General features: G+C 38.1%; 1 protein-coding gene across 9 annotated transcripts in view; it reads left to right on the forward strand.

Moving 5' to 3' along the window:
* Nucleotides 1-19,684, forward strand: part of ATP6V1H (ATPase H+ transporting V1 subunit H) — a 97,174-nt gene that overhangs the window by 49,582 nt on the left and 27,908 nt on the right. For 7 of the 9 annotated variants that reach the window (XM_043507864.1, XM_043507863.1, XM_038392962.2 and 4 more), the window contains 5 exons: nucleotides 2,877-2,974; nucleotides 6,117-6,309; nucleotides 9,692-9,870; nucleotides 11,090-11,215; nucleotides 17,164-17,265. In XM_043507864.1, the coding sequence (XP_043363799.1) occupies nucleotides 2,877-2,974; nucleotides 6,117-6,309; nucleotides 9,692-9,870; nucleotides 11,090-11,215; nucleotides 17,164-17,265 (698 nt within the window). The remainder of the gene's footprint in view (nucleotides 1-2,876; nucleotides 2,975-6,116; nucleotides 6,310-9,691; nucleotides 9,871-11,089; nucleotides 11,216-17,163; nucleotides 17,266-19,684) is intronic. The other 2 variants (XM_038392965.2, XM_043507868.1) reach the window with 1 other exon arrangement.

The following is a 19,684-nucleotide window of genomic DNA, read 5'->3' on the forward strand; positions in this document are numbered from 1 at the left end:
CCTTGTCTCCCTGGCCTTGGACACTGGGAAGCAACAGCGTGAAGTTGGTTTATAAGGGAACATTTGACTCAGTTCCTCAGTGTGATGTAGGCAGTGCAGTTCAGAATGCAATTGGGCAATGTAGCAGGTGAAAGTGACCCTCATAACTTCAATTTTCTCTATGGTTGTGGCATAGTGAAGAAATTTCACTCCACTACTCTGGCAAATGCTGTGGCAGGATAAACAGTTTGACACTTAATGATTTTTAGGGTCCAAAGAATGTGTTAACATTAAAGACATTGATGGCTTTTTAGGAGATTAATAAGCATACGCTTGGAGTTGCTGCATCTCCTTTTAAATGTAAAACAGTATCTTCACTAAGGAAAAAGATGTATTTTTTTAACCTGCATTCACTAGGTTATTAATTTGGGTTAGTCAAGACAAAGTATCTTATTTTAATGCATGTTAACTGGTCACGGTTACCTGCTATTGTGGGTTAAAACTGCAATTTACCTTGTCTTCATTAAGGTTTTAACGCAGGTTAGATTAAAGGGGGTTAAAATACCTTTTTTTCCTTCTTCCCCCCTTTTCTTTTTCTAGTGAAGACAAGGCCTAAAAGTGGAGATTGAAACATTCTCAGACACTCCTTTGCAATATTGCTGTTTCAAGTCTCCATTATGCAGATGGCCCTTTGTCATAGGGCCTTAGAACAGTGAGTAATCTTACTTCCACATATCCTTCAGTATGTAAACTGAGGATGACTTAAGACAAGCCTTTTACACAGACAGGAGGAAATTATGGCTCATCCTAATAAAAAATGAGGGGTTTTTATTTTAATTGAAAGCAGTATTGGGAGATAACTTTTATGATTGTGTCTTTAAAGATCTGGCAATTCCTAGTTTCAGTAATAGAGAGATACTTCCTATGTTTTAGGTAAATGACTTAAATTGTTGAGATTTATACAGTTAATTTGTTTCAAGAGATAGTAGTTTTGTTGTGTACAGCAAGTTCTTCCATCCATGTTACCTTTTACTTTCAAGATTTATGAAAGCAAATACATATCTATTGAAATAAATGTCCTTGTTAATTATCACTGTGTGATCTTCAGTTTCTGATTATATAAAGGCAGAAGGGGGGGGTGGAGGGGGAACGAATTCATTTGCAGTTCTTGTGGAACAGCATAAGCATCTCTTATTGTCTCTTACCTTTTCATTTCATCCAGGACTTGTCTTGAAATTTCTTTCCTCCTTTAAGTGTTTGAAATTCTTGACCTTCTACAATGTTGCTGATCCACCATGATGTTTTAGAGGAAAGGGCAGCAACCTTTGGCACCCAGCCCGTAAGGGGAAAGCTGCTAGTGGGCAGGGCCACTTTGTTTATCTGGAGCATCTGCAGGCATGGAGCCCCACAACTCCCACTGGTCGCGGTTCATTGTTCCCGGCCAATGGGAGCTGCGGGAAGCGGTGCCTTCTGTTCTTTTCTCACTCTAATCTCTGCCCTGGGGTTTATGAATTTATATCCAATGACTTAGAGCAGTTCTGTGACAGAGCTAAGATTACAATTAGAGTTCTTGATTTTTCCAGGAAATCTGCCTTTTGTAAGAAATCCTGTTAGCTGCCAAAGCTGTGGCAATATTCTGTATTCCACCATCATAGTTTGATTACTGCTTAGATTTTCTGAAGTATAGGGATTTATGTTATAGATCTCCATCATATGAAGGAACTTCTAATAACACTTGAAAATCACAAAGGTAAGAAGATGAGAACTTCCAAGGTTTCAATAAGGGCAAGGTGATATTCCCTTACAGACTGTTTTCTCAGGTCCTCGCTAGAGAGCAACTTCCAGACTTTTATGTCTCAATGGCCTGCTGGTGCTGCAGACTCAATGGTCTGGTGGAAGGTGGTTAGGGATCCCTATCTTTCTTTAATGCAAGCTTTGAATAATAGTTCTGCAGCTGAATCTGAAGTTGCTCAAACACTGAATTATTCTTGACTGACACTGCAGTTCCCTTCATACTGGGGAAAAAAGGGAACTCCATTCTTCCTCTCTGCATGTTGGAAGACAAATTTTCAAGCTTTCCAATGAATGTTTCTACCTTGTTTGCATTGACAGAATATTCATTTGCTACCATGGAATCAAGTGTCAATACCAGCAAAGTAGTATTAATGTACTACCCAAGAGGTATTAATGATTGTTCACAAAAATCTTCATTTCTTAATATGAAGAGACTGATTAGCACTTCACCTCCTGAGAGCCACCCCACTTCATTGTGAAAGAAGCTGGTGGTGAAGGTAACCATCTCAAGCTGCAATTCATGAAGTCAGAAATTCAATAACCTTTCAAAGGACTTGCACAGGTTTCCAAGCATTTTCTTAGCAGAAAAATATGGAGGTGTATGAAACAGTGAAGCATGTTCCTGGGTGCATGAGTACTTGCCTCTGTTTTTCAATGGTGCTTGAACACTTTCATAAAGCAAATCCAATCACAAGTACAGGTTTAATATTATTTTGCTAGAGCTTCTACTAGCATCCAGTTGCACACATTCTTCTCCTGCACTAGTTTAGACTGAATTATGGACACACCATTGCAGGACATATGTTATATCCATGTTTTAGAAAAAAAACTTTCAATGTATTGAAGATTTCTTCCAAAAATTCACATTTGTGTTAATTTTTTTTTTCTGTAACCTCTTACAGAAATTGTGTTGAACAGTTCAGGAAACACTGGTGTATGGAGACAAAACCAGAACCTTTACAGATATTATGAAAGCTAGTGTCCAGAACAGAAAAAATATTGTAATTCAATCTCTGGCCTACTGAAATTTTGTACAAAATTTCAAGACTATTTAGTGCCTTAATCATCTTACAATAAGGGTGGTGTTCTTGTTTCCACTTTAGAGTTCCCAGTATGTACAGTGTGTTGCTGGATGCCTGCAGCTGATGCTCAGGGTTAATGAATATCGTTTTGCATGGGTAGAAGCAGATGGGGTAAACTGGTGAGTATATTACTTACTCTATGCAGGAATAGTTAAATTTCAAACATGCACAATAGGCTATTCCCCAAATGACCTTCCTTAAAATTGAACTCTTTAGGCTTAATTTTCAAACCTTCCTTATTTGTAGCCATAGTATTTGAGCCTGAAATTCTTATTTGTGCTCATACAGTAACGTATGCATGCAAACAAATGAGCTGAAAAATAGTCATATAACTATTCAGGGCTTCATAAAGTATTGTTCTGTTAATAACTTAAAGGTGATCAGAGCTATTTGTCTTAAAAGTTAGAGCACCATGCAGGGGGTTTGTTATATATGAGACTGAGATACTGCAGGTTATTGAAAACAGATTAAATAAAAATTGAAGATCCAGTAGAAACTTGCAGTAATCTTTAATGTAAGTATTGGTGAAGAGTGATACTTTCTAGAATTATAGCTCCATTTTATTATGTAATGTTTTTAGTAGATCACTTTCTACCCAAACTCTGTAAATTTCTTTCAAAGAGGAATAAATAGTTGTACGAGAGTTCAGAAACTTATCACTGGCCTTACTTGGAAAAGATCATTATGCAAGTCTCTGTATTGTAAGTGATTTGTTATTAGAGCTGATTGAAACTCAATGTTTCCATTCTATGGGAAATTCTGACACTTCAAAATATCCTTTTGTCTTGAAGTGGATCAAAAAGTTAATTTCCAGTGAAATAAAAATATCAACATGATGCCCAATGACCTTATTAAAAGGATGCATCTTTCAAATAATATATAGTAATAAACTATAATAAAATTTAAAAGCCGAAATAATAAAGTTGAAACAAAGTGCTTTGACTTTGTTGAAATGAAGCACTTGTCAAAATTTTACGAAAAATTATCAAAATCAAAATATTCACACAAAACATCTTGTTTTTATCAAATTACAGTTTTCCATCAAAAACTGTATTATCTAAAAGCTTTTGAGCAGCTCTACTTGGTTTTTTACATGCAAATGAAAGCTCAGTTCAGCAGATATTACTGTTGTCATAGTCGCATCTAATGCTTGGTGATATGTATTTGTGACTTTCATGAGGTGGCATGAATCTGATTACAGGCTGCTTTTAGAAGGCTCATTGTAAATGGTGTGTACATTAGTTTGCATTTTGCATACATTGTATTTAAATTGTTACATTCCAAAATGAGACTGGGGACATTGGAAGAAAATGGTCTTGCTCTGCTTGTGCTCTCTGCCCACTCTCCAACTCCATAATGCAATCCCAGAGTAGCTACAAGTTTCTCCTAAAATGACAATGAAGTACATAAGAATGGCCATACTGGGTCAGATCAAAGGTCCATCCAGCCCAGTATCCTGTCTACCAACAGTGGCCAGTGCCAGGTGCCCCAGAGGGAGTGAACCTAACAAGTAATGATCAAGTCATCCTGCCATCCATCTCCACCCTCTGACAAATAGAGGCTAGGGACACCATTCCTTACCCATCCTGGCTAATAGCCATTAATGGACTTAACCTCCATGAATTTATCTAGTTCTCTTTTAAACCCTGTTATAGACCTAGCCTTCACAACCTCCTCAGGCAAGGAGTTCCAGAGGTTGACTGTGCGCTGAGTGAAGAAGAACTTCCTTTTATTTGTTTTAAACCTGCCTATTAATTTCATTTAATGGCCCCTAGTTCTTATATTATGGGAACAAGTAAATAACTTTTCCTCATTCGCTTTCTCCACACCACTCATGATTTTATATACCTCTATCATATCACCCCTTAGTCTCCTCTTTTCCAAGCTGAAAAGTCCTAGTCTCTATAATTTCCCCTCATATGGGACCCATTCCAAACCCCTAATCATTTTAGTTTCCCTTCTCTGAACCTTTTCTAATGCCAGTATATCTTTTTTGAGATTAGGAGACCACATCTGTATGTAGTATTCAAGATGTGGACGTACCATGGATTTATAGAAGGGCAATAAGATATTCTCCTTATTCTCTCCCTTTTTTTAATGATTCCTAACGTCCCGTTTGCTTTTTTGACTGTCGCTGCACATGTCTTCAGAGGACTATCCATGATGACTCCAAGATCTCTTTCCTGATTAGTTGTAGCTAAACTAGCCCCCATCATATTGTATGTATGGTTGGGGTTATTTTTTCCAATGTGCATTACTTTACATTTATTCACATTAAATTTCATTTGCCATTTTATTGCTCAATCACTTAGTTTTGTGAGATCTTTTTGAAGTTCTTCCCAGTCTGCTTTGGTCTTAATCATGAGAGATTTAGTATTGTCTACATATTTTGCCACTCACTGTTTACCCCTTTCTTCAGATCATTTATGAATAAGTTGAACTGGATCGGTCCTAGCGCTGACCCTTGGGGAACATCCCTAGTTAACCCTCTCCATTCTGAAAATTTACCATTTATTTCTACCCTTTGTTCCCTGTCTTTTAACTAGTTCACAGTCCATGAAAGGATTTTCCCTCTTATCCCATGACAACTTAATTTACGTAAGAGCCTTTGGGGGGAAGAGTGGGGAAGGAACCTTGATAGGTCCTGTTATAGTTACCTCTTGGACCAGATCCTATGCTCCACTCAGGACTAGATCGAGAATTGCCTCTTCCCTTGTGGGTTCTTGTATCAGCTGCTCCAAGAAGTAGTCATTTAAAGTATTGAGAAATTTTGTCTCTGCATTTTGTCCTGAGGTGACATGTACACAGTTAATATGGAGATAATTGAAATCCCCCACTTTTATTGAGTTCTTTATTTTGATAGCCTCTCTAATCTCCCTTAGCATTACATAGTATGTTAATTACATTAACATTCACTAGATTACTCTAGTCATATATTGGCCGTTAGCCTGAAAACAGGCAGTACTGCATATGTGGAAAACATTCTTTGCAATCCTAAGCCTTGGAAATGTAACCTGTTAAAAATCAAAAATTATCTGAATAAAGAGATTAGGCTGAACACAAGTGCAAGTGCTGGGCATCATGAACTACTGTTTTTTCATCCAATCCTTAGTTGTGTACCTAAAACTCATAGCTTTTGCCAATGAGCTCTCTTGCAAACATTAATTTAAATAAAATCTTACATGTTCAGGGTCATATACACAGTGCACTTGCCCATTATGAAACATTTGCACTACTACCTATGTTAATTATATCTTTTAGTATCATGGGAGTCCTGAGTAACAAATGTGGCTTCCAGCTCCAGTATCAGATGATTTTCTCCATATGGCTGTTGGCATTCAGTCCTCAAATGTGTGAATATCTGCGTCGATATAATATTGTTCCAGTTCTGTCTGACATTCTCCAAGAATCTGTCAAAGAGAAAGTAACTAGAATAATCCTTGCAGCATTTCGGGTAAGTAAAGTTGACTGTAATTGTAGTGGGTTTACGTGGTTTTGTCTCTTGCCTAAGTGCTTCCATAGATTATTTCCAGGCATGCTGGATTGGATGTGTAGTCCACATTAACTCTGGCTTTCCTTTCAGAGCCAGAGTTAATATGTGGATTTTTTGTAGGGTAAAAGACATGCAGCTTTCTGCGCCTTCTTGAACTGGCAGATCCCAATATGAATGTTCATTGTTCCTCTATATTCTGTTAAATAATCCTATTTACAGAATTTATTAAAAAAAATGCTGCTGCAGGAATTGTTAATTGTTAACATTAAAACACAAGAATTACACCCTTTAGCACTTAGTAAATGGGTAAACTGGCCTTGCAGATATTTCATAAAAATGTACCAGCTCAGGCAGAAAATCTACTCACCATCCTTTTGTTGTGATTGACAGAAAATGATTTTATATATGTGTTCAAAACAAAGCTTTCTGAGGAGAAACTTTGCATGACTAGTGTAAGCATAGATAGTGTAATGTATGTTGGGATGAGATGTCCACATAAGAGCACTGACTAGTTGACTTCTGCTGCAATATTATATCAGTAAAATCTGAAAATGACAGATCCTATCAAGATGTTTTATAATACCAAAGCATTGTGGCCTCCTGAATCTTTGTGTGTGCGCGCACACACACATACTCTGGTTTGTATGTGTCATCCCTTCTTGCGCCCATGCATTGGATGTTTTATGTGCATGTGGTCATGTATGTAGTATAGGGAATTAAAATTGCTAGTTGAGGGAGGATGGTGGGGACATGGGAAACTTCCTTTTTATGGAAAGAACTACAGTTGTACATGTTTTGGCTGAGCTCCAGTGTAATTACTGCATTTGGAAACTTGAAACCCGACAAGGATGTAATCTTCATTATGAGTTTCAGCCTTCCTGATCTTTTTTTATAAGAATTTAAAACTTGTGGAGTATGGAACTTAAATTGCAAGCTATGCATTTAAGCAGCGATATTTATTGCACTTTTGTACTTGTTAAAAGGCAACTTTCTGGTCTTCATAACCATCCCAGCAAACCCATCCACCTACCAAATTATTTTCTCCCTACCACGATGGTGTGTGAATGTATCATCTCTCGGTTGCACATCCAGGTTGAAACTTGTTGGATCTTGAACCCCAAATGCGCAAGGGCCACTGGGCAGAGAAACTCAAAATATGGGAATCTACTTCCTGGTCATAGTCTGCACTGTGGCAGCTAGGTATTTCCTGAATCCTCCATTTTTGTTGTTTTTGCAGAGAGGGTTCAAACTGGATTCTCTTCACCTGTCTCTAGGTCTGGATGGGAGAAGAATGTTCCGTCTATGCTAGCTGTCTAGTAACATACCTTTTTGTTTTTAGACTTGTCCAGTAACATACCTTTGTCTCCAGGAACTGCATGTTTGGAGTTTTTGTGAATCTTCCTTAAAAAGCTCTAGGATATAAAGTACAAAAAAGTATATTAAGATTCCCATGGTAACGTTAGTTGACCACTATGTGCATGAAAACTTCTGTGTCACCAGTTCCATAGCAACCTGCCTTTTGTTGTGGTAACTCGCTAGATTTTTGCTACTATCTAGCCTAGAGTGGACGGAGAGTTTATATTCGAATGTCCTGGAAAGAACATCCTAAAATGTTTTCCCCACCTTTTTGGTGGGATTTACTCCCACCTTTCTTAGAATAATGTACTGGTTGGGAAAGGGGTACTCCAGAGGCAGTACAATCCACTGAGTCTCTTTATCCTTGAATGGTTAATATACCAGAAAAGGAGCTCCTGTTTATGACTTTCTTAGACTAATCCATGCTATTGACCTGCAGAAATAAACTTTTCTTTAGCTGCTATAATCCTTTCTCAGGCTCAAGCAGAAAGTTACAAAAATTTACTTCTTTAAACATGTTGTTTAAATCTAAGCTTCTCTTTTAATAATAATTGAAATATACAGTCACCCAGTCTTCATATATCAAAGTAACACTGTCTCTTTTCATCAGATAACGACAGTGTCTTCTTGCAAACCTGGACGCTGCTGACAATTATAGGGCTGCATAAATTAAATAAAACCTCTTGTCCATAATTCATTGTGTCTTCAGCAGTTTTGGTATTTCTGATTGCAAAATTGAGCTTTTGCAAATTGGAGAGCCGTAAAGTATCACATATAACCTAAAGCCTGGGATTTGTAGAAGTTGGGGAAGAAAATATCGAATTGCATTGGCCACCTGTGCCTAGACATTCCTTTGGCTGTCGGGATGTAAAGGATGATTGGTTATGAAACTGGAGGGTGTGGAAGTACCTTGTCCCCCATTTCAGCCAGTTCGGTTGTGCTTGGCTATTGAAGACAGCAATATAACCTGAGAGTAATTAAAAAAAAGTTCTGTTGTCGTATTTAAAGGGAATATTACTCATTGACCATGTTTTACTGTACTACTTGTCTAGGAATTTTGAAGAACCCGAAATATAAACCTCACATGCTTATCTTTAAGCAAAGTAGTGAGAAACATTACAGTAGAAATGTCACTAAATTACTGGACCGATGTCTGTTGGTGAGAGAGAAGTTTGAGTTTACACAGAGCTTTTCTTCAGGTCCAATAAAAGATATTACCTCATCCACCTTGTCTCTCTAATGTCCTGGGATCTGCACGTACATTAGTGCATACATTAAATTAGTGGTCCAGTTAGTTCTCTCTCTCCAGGTAATTACTTCCCTTGCTCTTGAAAGATATTATGACTTATTCATATGAACATGGCTTTTTTTATGTCGATAATGTGCATTATCAGAGTAAAAAGTGACTGGCTTTGATTGAATAGTATAATTTGAACCTGATTAAATTGAATGAAAGATAATGACCTGATAGTGGGAGTCAATGAAATCAGTAGCTGCTGCACTATGTGCTTATGCCAGCACTCTTCTTACTAATAGAGATGGGCTTGAACTAAAATCCCTGATCTGAATATGCTCAGACTTTAAGGAAGTTGGCCTCTAGATTCAGATGTGAACTGTGCATTGCAAGGCCTGTCTTTAGTTTTCTAAAGTGTTATATTACCCTTGATATAGGAAGTTATATAGGAACTAATGTAAACTGGTCACTTTCATGCTGTTGGACAGGCACTCTTGAGCATGTAATTGTACTAACCTAACTGAAAATTAGGGCCAAAATATGTTGGAATCCTTGTCAGCTCATAATATTGCCCTCTCAAGCAAGCCTTTTAATAAATGATTAATACTATCGATGAAACTTGCATAATTCAATTCTTGTATAATTCAAATTAATTTTAGAGGATATTTGCAAAAAGATAAATCTGTAATAAATACTAGTATTTTTAAACTATAAAAGATTTACGTTCAACTTTTACCTTTTTTTTTCTTCTAGAATCTTTTAGAAAAATCTACTGAAAGAGAAACTCGCCAAGAGTATGCTCTCGCTATGATCCAATGCAAAATTCTGAAGCAACTAGAGAACTTGGATCAGCAGAAATATGATGATGAAGACATTAGTGAGGATATTAAGTTTCTACTGGAAAAACTTGGCGAGAGTGTCCAGGATCTTAGGTATATTTTATAGTATGAGTTTTTAAACCTGTGTCACTTGAAATACTGGCAAACTTATTTTTATTATGTTTTAAAACAGAAAATAGTAGATATGCTGGTGGTGGTCTGGTATATCATAGCTTCCCAACAGTATATGAAAGATCCCCTTTCTAACTGGATGTCTGTCATATATCTGACTAGAAAAATCTACTATGCTTATGCACACATGCTTCTTAACTGACAGTTTAATAGGCAGGGTTTTCAACAAGAGTTGCATCTGCTGCACTGGAGCCGAATTCGATACTTACAGAATATGAAACTTAGTGTAGACCCATAGAATGCCAAATGAACATGAGTACGCTAGTGAGCCATTTATCCCAACTTGCACTGGATGTATAATTCAGACTACAACTTGTATCTCTAAGTTGGGTCCCTGGTCAGAGGAATTCCTTTTTAGACTTTAGTAACTACTAACAAGTGCACAAAGCAGTTTAGCTCTCTCTCTAAATGCATACTGTTAACCGATTTTCTTCTTGGGATCTGGAATCCCACATTTAGGAGCACAGTTCACATATTAATAAAATGGGATTGTTAGATTGGTAAATTTAAGATCATGTTCTGTGTAAAAGTAAGTATAGGTCTGGGGAGAATGCCTTTTTTTAACCCTGCAACTAAGTGCTTGTGAGCACTTAAAACATTACAGTAGCGCAGCTGCACTGCTGTGGCGGCGCTTCAGTGTAAACACTACCTACATTGATGGGAGGGGTTCTTCCATCGGCATAGGTAATCAATCTCCCTGAGAGGCAGTAGCTAGGTTAGTGGAAGAATTCTTCTGTCGACTAGTGCTACTTACACAAGGACTTAAGTCGGCTTTAACTATGCCGCTTGGGTATGGATTTTTTTCACACCCCAGAGCAATGTAGTTGTGCCTGCCTAATTTTCTAGTGTACATTAGGCCTAAATCTTAAGTTTCTGAAGTGGTCCAGGTAAGAGGACTTCAAAAAGATATTCTTCCCCTCCCCTCAACCTGCACTTGCTTTCATGTTGCTTAAGGATGTTCCACCAATGTTTTTAAGCAACATATCCAAATCAGAATTTTGATACAGATTTGTGAAGAACTGTGACGTTCAAGTTTGTCATAACAAATCCTACAGTCTCTCAAGGAGTAGAGCTTCTGATGTACTGTTAAAGGCCCGTTCAAGGGAAACTAGTATTTCACCCTATGTTTTTTGTACTCTAGTTCATTTGATGAGTACAGTTCTGAGCTCAAGTCAGGAAGATTGGAATGGAGTCCTGTACACAAATCTGAGAAATTTTGGCGAGAGAATGCTGTGAGATTAAATGAAAAGAATTATGAGCTATTGAAGTAAGTTCTTCAGTTTTCATAAACTTCTGATTCTCTCTTCACACTGTTCTTTTAAAGTATATTTTCAGTGTTCAAATTTAAACCATGTGTACTATGGTATTTATTTCAACATGAGCAATAAGTACTGTAATTTAATTTTGTAGAAACATTACCTAGGGAGAAGAGAAGGTCAGCACATATTACTGTTTAAAGTGTGTGGCTTTTTGACAGTGGGAATCATCTGCTCAGAAGTTGAATTGTGTGTTTTTCATTAACTGAGCCAGGTACTTTGGTTGATTATGTAATAGAGAAAATATTCAAAATCCATCTTAACTCACTTGCAGTATCACACATGATGGCTTTTAAACTATTTCAGTTAAACACACTTAAAGAAATACCAGCTAATACAGTCTAAAAGTCTGACTTCACCATACCTTAGTTAAAATTTTGTCAGGCATTCCATCAGTCTTCTAAATACCTTTTTTTGGTGATGAGGTTGAGGCTATCATTACAGATGTGGGATTATTCTGTGACTGGCTCAATTATTCTGGTTCAATGTGTTACACTCCACAATCTTCATCTAGTTTCTGAGGTGGGATTGAATAGTGCAGCTACTGGTCCTTGTCTGTATGTGACAAAGACTTGCACCATTTTGAGGTTGGAGCCCACTTTTCTTGATGGGCCCTTAGCTCCATCTATTTTATTGGCTGGCATTCAGAAGCCAATTGAGGAAGTTGGATTTTTAGATAGCTATGAATGCTCTATTAGTTGCCTAGTTAGTCATTTTGATTGCGTGTCCTTTACCATGGACAGAGTGGTGTCAAAGGGCCCCTTCTAATTTGTTCCTCCATGTCAATGTTGTATAAATCTGGATTGCAACATTTAAAACAGGGAGATAACTGGAGTACATGATGCTAAAATAGAAGGCATGGTGTGAGCCTGGCCAAGTTGTGAGATCTAACAATGGCTGTGCAAGTGGTCGTTTCTTTGTAGATCCTGTGCTGGAGACAAAGTCCCAATCAGCAGAACTGTTCCTAGTGGTAAGCAGATTGGTGTCTGGAGTGTCTTGACTCACTTACAGAAACCAGTGTTTCATGCCAGGACAAATTTTCACTCTGCTTTTGGTGTAAGATTGCTCAGAATCAGACTAGAGTGTCAATCTTTGAGGAAGCAGAATAATAACTAGGAGTCATCTGCTTGCATTGCAGAAAGTCTCTCGCTGAGGTTCTGGTAGTGCTCAGGGAGTGCCTTGGGCTGTGCTCAATAATTTAAACCAGTGCTTCTCTTAAATGATGGCCAGCAAAACCTTGAGTTCCTCTTTGGAACCTTTTTCAGTGCATATCTTTTTCCAGAGGAAAGACCCCAGTATCTCAACAAACAAACCCTGTTCAGTCTGCATGTCAGTCTGTTGTGGGGAGGGGTGCTAACAAGGTGGTGTGGCCTGTGGTGCCTTTATTGTGTAGAAGACCTCCAACTTTACATCTTCCATCCACTGCACCGTCCAGCTGATCTGCTGTCTTGGTGACTACTTGAGATTGTGGCTTGGATAGGAGCTAGCAAGCGAACATGGAACCTAGACATGATAGAAGTATGGAAGAAGCACACTGAGGAAATGGGAGATTTTTGCCTATCTTTCTGTGCTCAGGATTACAAACCAGAATTACTCTCGTTTGTCCTCCTGGCTCTATTTGTTTTTTTCATGCCATGCGCATTACTGTGATACTAAAGTGTTATTTCTGGATGTCCAATAGCAGCAGTGGCTATTTTTTTCAATGTGCTAAAGGCTAAAAAGCTGTGGCTATTTCTTTTGGATGTAGGCTATTCCTGAAGACCACTTCGAAATTTTGGTGGCATATAATGAGGTACAGAAGCCTGGTTTTAGTTGTGCTTCATACAGAGTACACTGCCCCTATCCTTCACAGTGTGGACTGGTTTTCAGTTCATTTCTGGGTGCAATTAAAGATGTAGATTTTCATAGGATCATAGAAATGTAGGGCTGAAAGGGACTTCAGTCACCTGGTCAATTTCCTTGTACTGATACAAGATTAAGACAGACCATCCCTGATAGGTATTGGTCTAACATGTTCTTTAAAACCTCCAGTGCTGGGATTCCACAACCTCCATTTGTAAACTATTCCAGCACTTAACTATCCTTTATAGTTGAAAGTTTTTCCTAATATTTAACCTAAATCTCCCTGGCTTCAGTTTAAGCCAAGTACTTCTGGTCCTACCTCCAGTGGACACGGAGAGCAATTGGTCATAGTCCCCTTTATCACAGCCCTTAACATATTTGAAGACCATTAGCAGTTGTCTTTTCTCAGGATATTAACATGCCTGTAGTTTTTAACCTTTCATCATTTTTGTTGCTTTCCTCTGGACTCTCCAGTTTGTCCACATCTTTCTTAAAGTGTGCTATCCAAAACTGGACACAATACTCCAGCTGGGGCCTCACCAGTACTGAGTAGAGTGGAACTGTTACCTCCCGCTGAACTTATGTCATTCTTGTTAATACACCCCAGAATGTTTGGTTTTTTTGCAACTGTATCATGCTATTGGTGTATAGTCAATTTATGACCCACTCTAACCCCAATTCCTTTTCTGTAGTACTGCTGCCTAGCCAGTTGAGTCCCCATTTTGTATTTGTGCACTTGATTTTTCCTTCCTACCTACTTATCTTTATTAAATTTTAGCTTGTTAATTTCAGACCAGTTCTCCAATTTATCAGGGTCCTTTTGTATTCTAATTCTGTCCTCCAAAGTGCTTGCAATCCCTTCTAGCTTGGTATCGCTACAGTTTTTACAAACATACTCTCCACTTCATTATCCAAGTCATTAGTGAAAACATTGAATAGCACAAACCCTTGCAGGATCCCATTAGATGCCCTCACAGTTTGACACCGAACCATTGATAACTACTCTTTGAGTATCGTTTTTCAATCAGGGATGCACCCACCTTACAGTAATTTCATCTTGACAACATTTCCTTGGGTTGTGTATGAGAATGTCATGTGGGGACACTATCAAAAGCTTTACTAAAATAAAGATATATTCTTCCCAGCCATCCACTAGTTTATCAGTAATCCTCTCAAAGAAGGAAATTTGGTTGGTTTGGCATGATTTATTCTTGACAAATCCATTTTGTCTTTCTTATATGAGTTTACAGACCTTATTTATATATGCTGGGACATGAGGGCAGGGAATTCTCAGTATGGATCCTTGGTTCTGGAATTTTTGCCACACCCTTTGGTTCAACAGAGCCCAAGTCTGCAGTATACGTTCAATGTCAGCAATGTATGTATATGTCAGTATACGTTCAATGTCAGTCTGTCTGTTTCCCAGACTTCTTTATTTTTGGGGGGGTAGGAGTGGGGGGAAAGGAAGAGTGGATAGATTGAAGTTGAAGGATTAGGGATTAAAACAGTTGATATTGGGTCAAATCTGAAATTTTCTATATTTACCTTTGAATGATAGAATAGTACTTGTATTTTTAGCATAGGATAATTTCATTAAAACAAAAAATGAGGTTTCACCAAAGTGGAAAAAATGGCTGTTTGTCTGTAAGTGAATTTGAAAATATTTGGAATGTACATATGGAAAGTCTGTTCAATACTAAGCTGTTTTTGCTGTTTCAAGTTTGTGCTACTTTCTGATCATTGTAGCAGATTATATACAGTCTTCTAGGCTCCTTCTCTTGCTATAGGTTATATCAACTCCATACATGCACTTTCACACACACTCCAAGACGCTTCCTAAACCTCATCGGTAACATCAGTATCTTCAGTATAGAATGAGGTGCTCATCCAAGCATCTTTATAATTTGTATTTTGGAACCTGGGGATGGGGGAAGAAAGAGACTTAAATTCCCACCCCCCTAACCCTTATCCAGCCAGTGATGATTGTGCCTATACTATGATAGTTATCTTGCAGATAAGAAAATAGGGAGGGGAACTTTACAAGTTATTCAGAAACAGTTTCCATGTTATAGTCTTCATGCCAGTCAGTAATCTTTGTCTTTTCTGGTTGTTATAGCAGAAGTTTCAAAATACTGTGACCTACTACACAAGTGCTTTGTTCCTGTCCCACTGCAATGGCAGTGAACACATAAAATAAAATATATATTTTTAAAAGTGGACCATCTTTCTCTTTATTTGAAACTTAATATAGTCTATCCAAACATTGTTTATATTTACAGCAGTGTGTTTTAAACTTTGTTAGTGAGCATCATGACTACATTTTTTTTAGGCTCTCAAATACTGTGCTCCTTTTAATACCTTGTTGGTTCTTGAATATTAAATTGCATAAGCTGTTTTATTCGGTTTCCTTTCCTCTTTAGTATCTGCCAGCCTTCCCAGTTTTTCATTGACAATGCTCTCATTGCATATTCTTCCCCCTACATTGCCTTATAACTTGAAGACTGGGGTGAATACTTAATACTACAATATTTTAGTTCCTCATTCTGTATTTAATTTGTGTCCTGTTTCAAATTCAAGTCTGATTCCAATGAGAAGTACAAGCAGAAAGTTTGTTTAAACTAATGAAGTCATTACTTTACTTTACTTGACTTGCCATTTCTTTCAGATTTTTAGGATAATTATTTTCTAGGTGTGTAAAGCTTCCTGGGTAGAGTTGTTCGAAGCAACTTTTTAAAATCTGCCTTAATATTGCTAAAAGAAAAGGAGTACTTGTGGCACCTTAGAGACTGTTAGTTACCAATGGTCTATCCTGGGAGCACACATGTTTCTTCTCACTTTCATGCCAAACACAGACAAATCTAATTTTCCAGCAATCTGTGCCTCATCTGTCACCAAGTTTCCCTGCCTTATTCTAAAAAACAACCTATGGTCTCTGACCTCCATATCATTGTGTGTGTCAAATTGTCTTTTTATTATTGGTTAGTAAACAGTTACATTGGCAAACATTTTCTTGCTGAATTGCCTTCAAATTGCTTATCTTTATTTTGCATACTGAGTTGAAGTTTGAGTAACCACTTCTTCTTTATGAAACGTACAGAATTGTCTTTTTGTCACGCTAAGGAAATAAGTGACAAGCATCCTAATAGATTCTGATATATCATCTCGTTTATAATGGTTTTTGAAGAGAACCAGAGTTACTTGCTGCAGTACAGTAGATAAGTACAGGAAAGGATGCATATTTCTTTGCTATTAATGGTGTCTTTGAAACTAGAAAATCACAATTAGAAAGTTTAAAAAAAAATGCTATAACTCTCCATCTTCAATAACATGTCTTACTCTCCACTCTTGGAATGCACTTCAATTCTTCGCAATAGTGGGTAATGATTGTCATCCTCTTCTGTTTAAAATTCTGCCTGTTTCACTGGGGTATCCTCTAGCGTCTCGTAAACAAGGAAACCATTGTGGGGGATAGTGCATGAAAGTTGGTTGATAGCAGTTAAGTGCAACCACACAACAGTTCTAATAGAACCATTTTGGCATGTTACAGACAGCAAGCCAAAGAGCCATGATGTATTCTGGGACTTCTGAATCATGTGTTCTGAACACCAAAAACTATTTCTCGGGGTAGCGCTCTGGTTAGCTTGCCTACGAAAGGCACTTCATCATGGAATGGAGTTAGCAGCAGCAGAGCTTACGGACCTGCAACTTCTGTGGCTTCTTCTCCACATGGTTGAATTTCATAAGCATGGCTGGTAGAGCTGGACTTGAGCTCAAATTCTCACTGCAGGTGCTGCAGTCAAGTGATGCTTTAGACAGTTGTGTACAGATGCTGCAAGCTCAAGGCACTGGTTGCAATGTCCTTTTGCCTAGAGTAGATAGGGTCTTTGCTATTTAATTTCAATTTGTTGCTTGGGAGGTATTTTTGTTTTGCGTTTATAATCCCAGTTTTACTGTACAGGTGATGCATGATGTATTTATGGTCTCTGAAGTTAAGCTACTAGCAATTAGCACTTTGTAGCGTAATTAGCATCTGATTGTTTTTAAAATACTGTTGTAGAATCCTGACTAAGCTTCTGGAGGTTTCTGATGACCCGCAAGTCTTAGCTGTAGCTGCTCATGATGTGGGAGAATATGTACGACACTATCCTCGAGGGAAGCGGTAAGCAAAAAGCTTTCTTTGCCTTTGTCTCTCATAATGCTTCCTGGCAAGGTGGCGGAGTATCCACTTAACCTGATAAACACTATAATTGTACAACAAGTGCTGCAACTTGCCCCAACATAATTATGAAATATGTTATTGCAAATATTAAATAGTTGTTTGATCCTGTCAGCAATAAACTTAATTTGCTTTCTGGGGCTTTTAATTAGTGAAGAAAATATATCTGAAAGGCTCTTGAAAATTGTTCGGGCATTTAGTAGCTATTATAATCACTTCAGTCACAGACTTGCTGTATATTTAAAGTGTTTATCAGAATTTCATTATAAACACCGGTTTATTGAGTATTGGTCTTGCTATAGTCATGGACAATCTTGAGTAACAAATCCTGCAGTTTCTTGTGATTAAAACTATTTTGTTTCTTTTGAGTTAATATTTGTTTCTCATAAAATATTGCTGGCGATTTCTGTGATAAATGAAACTATTGTGTTCTGATACCGTACTTCATGTAAAAATTACCAATAGAAAATACATAGAAATTTAAATATGCAGAAATACTAAATACCTTACCTGAAACATATATCATTGACATAGTATGAAAGCAGACAAACTGTTGTGTATATTAGGCAAACAAATCCAAATGTTACAATGGTATGTTAGCAACGAACTCTATGAAAGCTACAACCCTGTCACTTGAAACGTGAGACATTTCTGTGGGGTCAGGTTCAGCATATTGCAACCTCTTGGGAGGTGAGATTTAGATATCCCAAGGGTTACAAGGTATGTGCTGTCAAAGAGGCTTTTTTAAAAAGACCATACGTAAGGAGTCGTGGCACCCACCTTTTGCGAGTACACCCTTCTGGTCTGCTTTCTAGTCAGGTGTGTCTGTAGTCTTTCAGTTTATGGTGACTTTCAGTGGCTTCTCAGGCAGTTTTTCAGTAACTCAGCCTTCCTGCCAACTCTCACACGGTGTCTATATGTGAAACAGAACATACTCCTTCAGGGTATGCAGATTTTAACTTGTCCCGGCCCTGGTGTGAGCCATATCTCCAGGGTTTCCTCTCTGGAGACATTGTCATCTTGTGGCCCTCCTTGGGCTCAGTCCCAGACTCCAGCCAGGAGCTCCTTCTTTGTTTCCCCCAGTCCCTGCCCCCTGAGTTCTCCATGGTCCTGCTGTTCTTTCCGCCAGCCAGTAACAGTCCTCTCTCTTCTAGCTCTAGGCAGCAACTGACTACTGCTGTGTTCTGTAGCTCCTTTTATATGGCTCTGATTGGCTGCTCCCTGCAGCCTCTCTCATTGGCTGCTTGAAGGACTTCTCTTCTGCTCCTCTCTTGGATGGGTGTGGCAGGACCCTGAGGCCTCCAGCAGGGCCTCTGGGCCTTGTCCATCCTGTCACACCATATTATAGCTTTGTTCATGTAATATTAGTTTAGTCACTGTTTAGTCATTTCTGCTTATCCTGATCTGAGGCACTTGTAGCCTCTGTCTCAGAGATCTTGATGGGTTTTTGCAGGTCTCATCTCTTCCCGTCATACTTAGCTATACAAGTCATTTTTTTTTTTAAATTTCCCCTGTGTAGAAATGATGAGCTGTTACTAATTTCCCGATGAGGCTTAAATGAGAAAAATGGAAAAATTTTTAGTCTTTTATAAGAGAGGATTCTTGGCACAGACTACTGGCGCATTTGGATTGGTGCACTGTCCCTGACTGCCGGTGCAGAAAGCCTCATTAAAACTTTAAGAATACTTGTGGCACCTTAGAGACTAACAAATTTATTTGAGCATAAGCTTTCGTGAGCTACAGCTCACTTCATTGGATGCACTCTGAAACCTGTCATTAAAACTTTTAGTAACTGATTTCACTGTATACTTGTGGGAAAGGAATTTATGAAGTATGGAGGATTGACCGCCTCTGTAATCTCACCTTATCTACTGGAACTGCAGATGTTCTTAAAAGTACAAGAACAAATCAAATATGTTGTTCAGATGTGGCACGCAGACCATATGTATTAAGCAATGCTGCAGTTTGTTGTTTAGCTTATTTGTGAGCTGAAAGAAATTGAGACTTTCTGTGGATAGTTTAGGAAGAGATGACAATCCATAATGTTGCCTGAAAATAGACAAGAGGGTGTGGTCAGTATGTTATACTCCTAGGATGGTGTTTAAAACAGGAATATGTTACTAAACTTTTTCCATAATCCAAAACTAAATTGCCCAACTCCACAGCTGAAATATTAAAGGAGCACTGCACGTTGTTACCACTACACCCTGCTCACCATGTGTCCTTTTGACTGTTTCAGCATAGCTTCAAACTTTAAAGTGAGAGGGTGCAGGAAAATAACAGTCATTCCAGCCAGTTCAAAAATGAAAAAAACATATTAATAGAATATTTTTGCTTACATATTAACTTATGAATACTACAA

This window comes from Dermochelys coriacea, chromosome 2 (genome assembly GCF_009764565.3).
Source record: "Dermochelys coriacea isolate rDerCor1 chromosome 2, rDerCor1.pri.v4, whole genome shotgun sequence".
In the NCBI taxonomy this organism is placed as follows: domain Eukaryota; kingdom Metazoa; phylum Chordata; order Testudines; family Dermochelyidae; genus Dermochelys; species Dermochelys coriacea.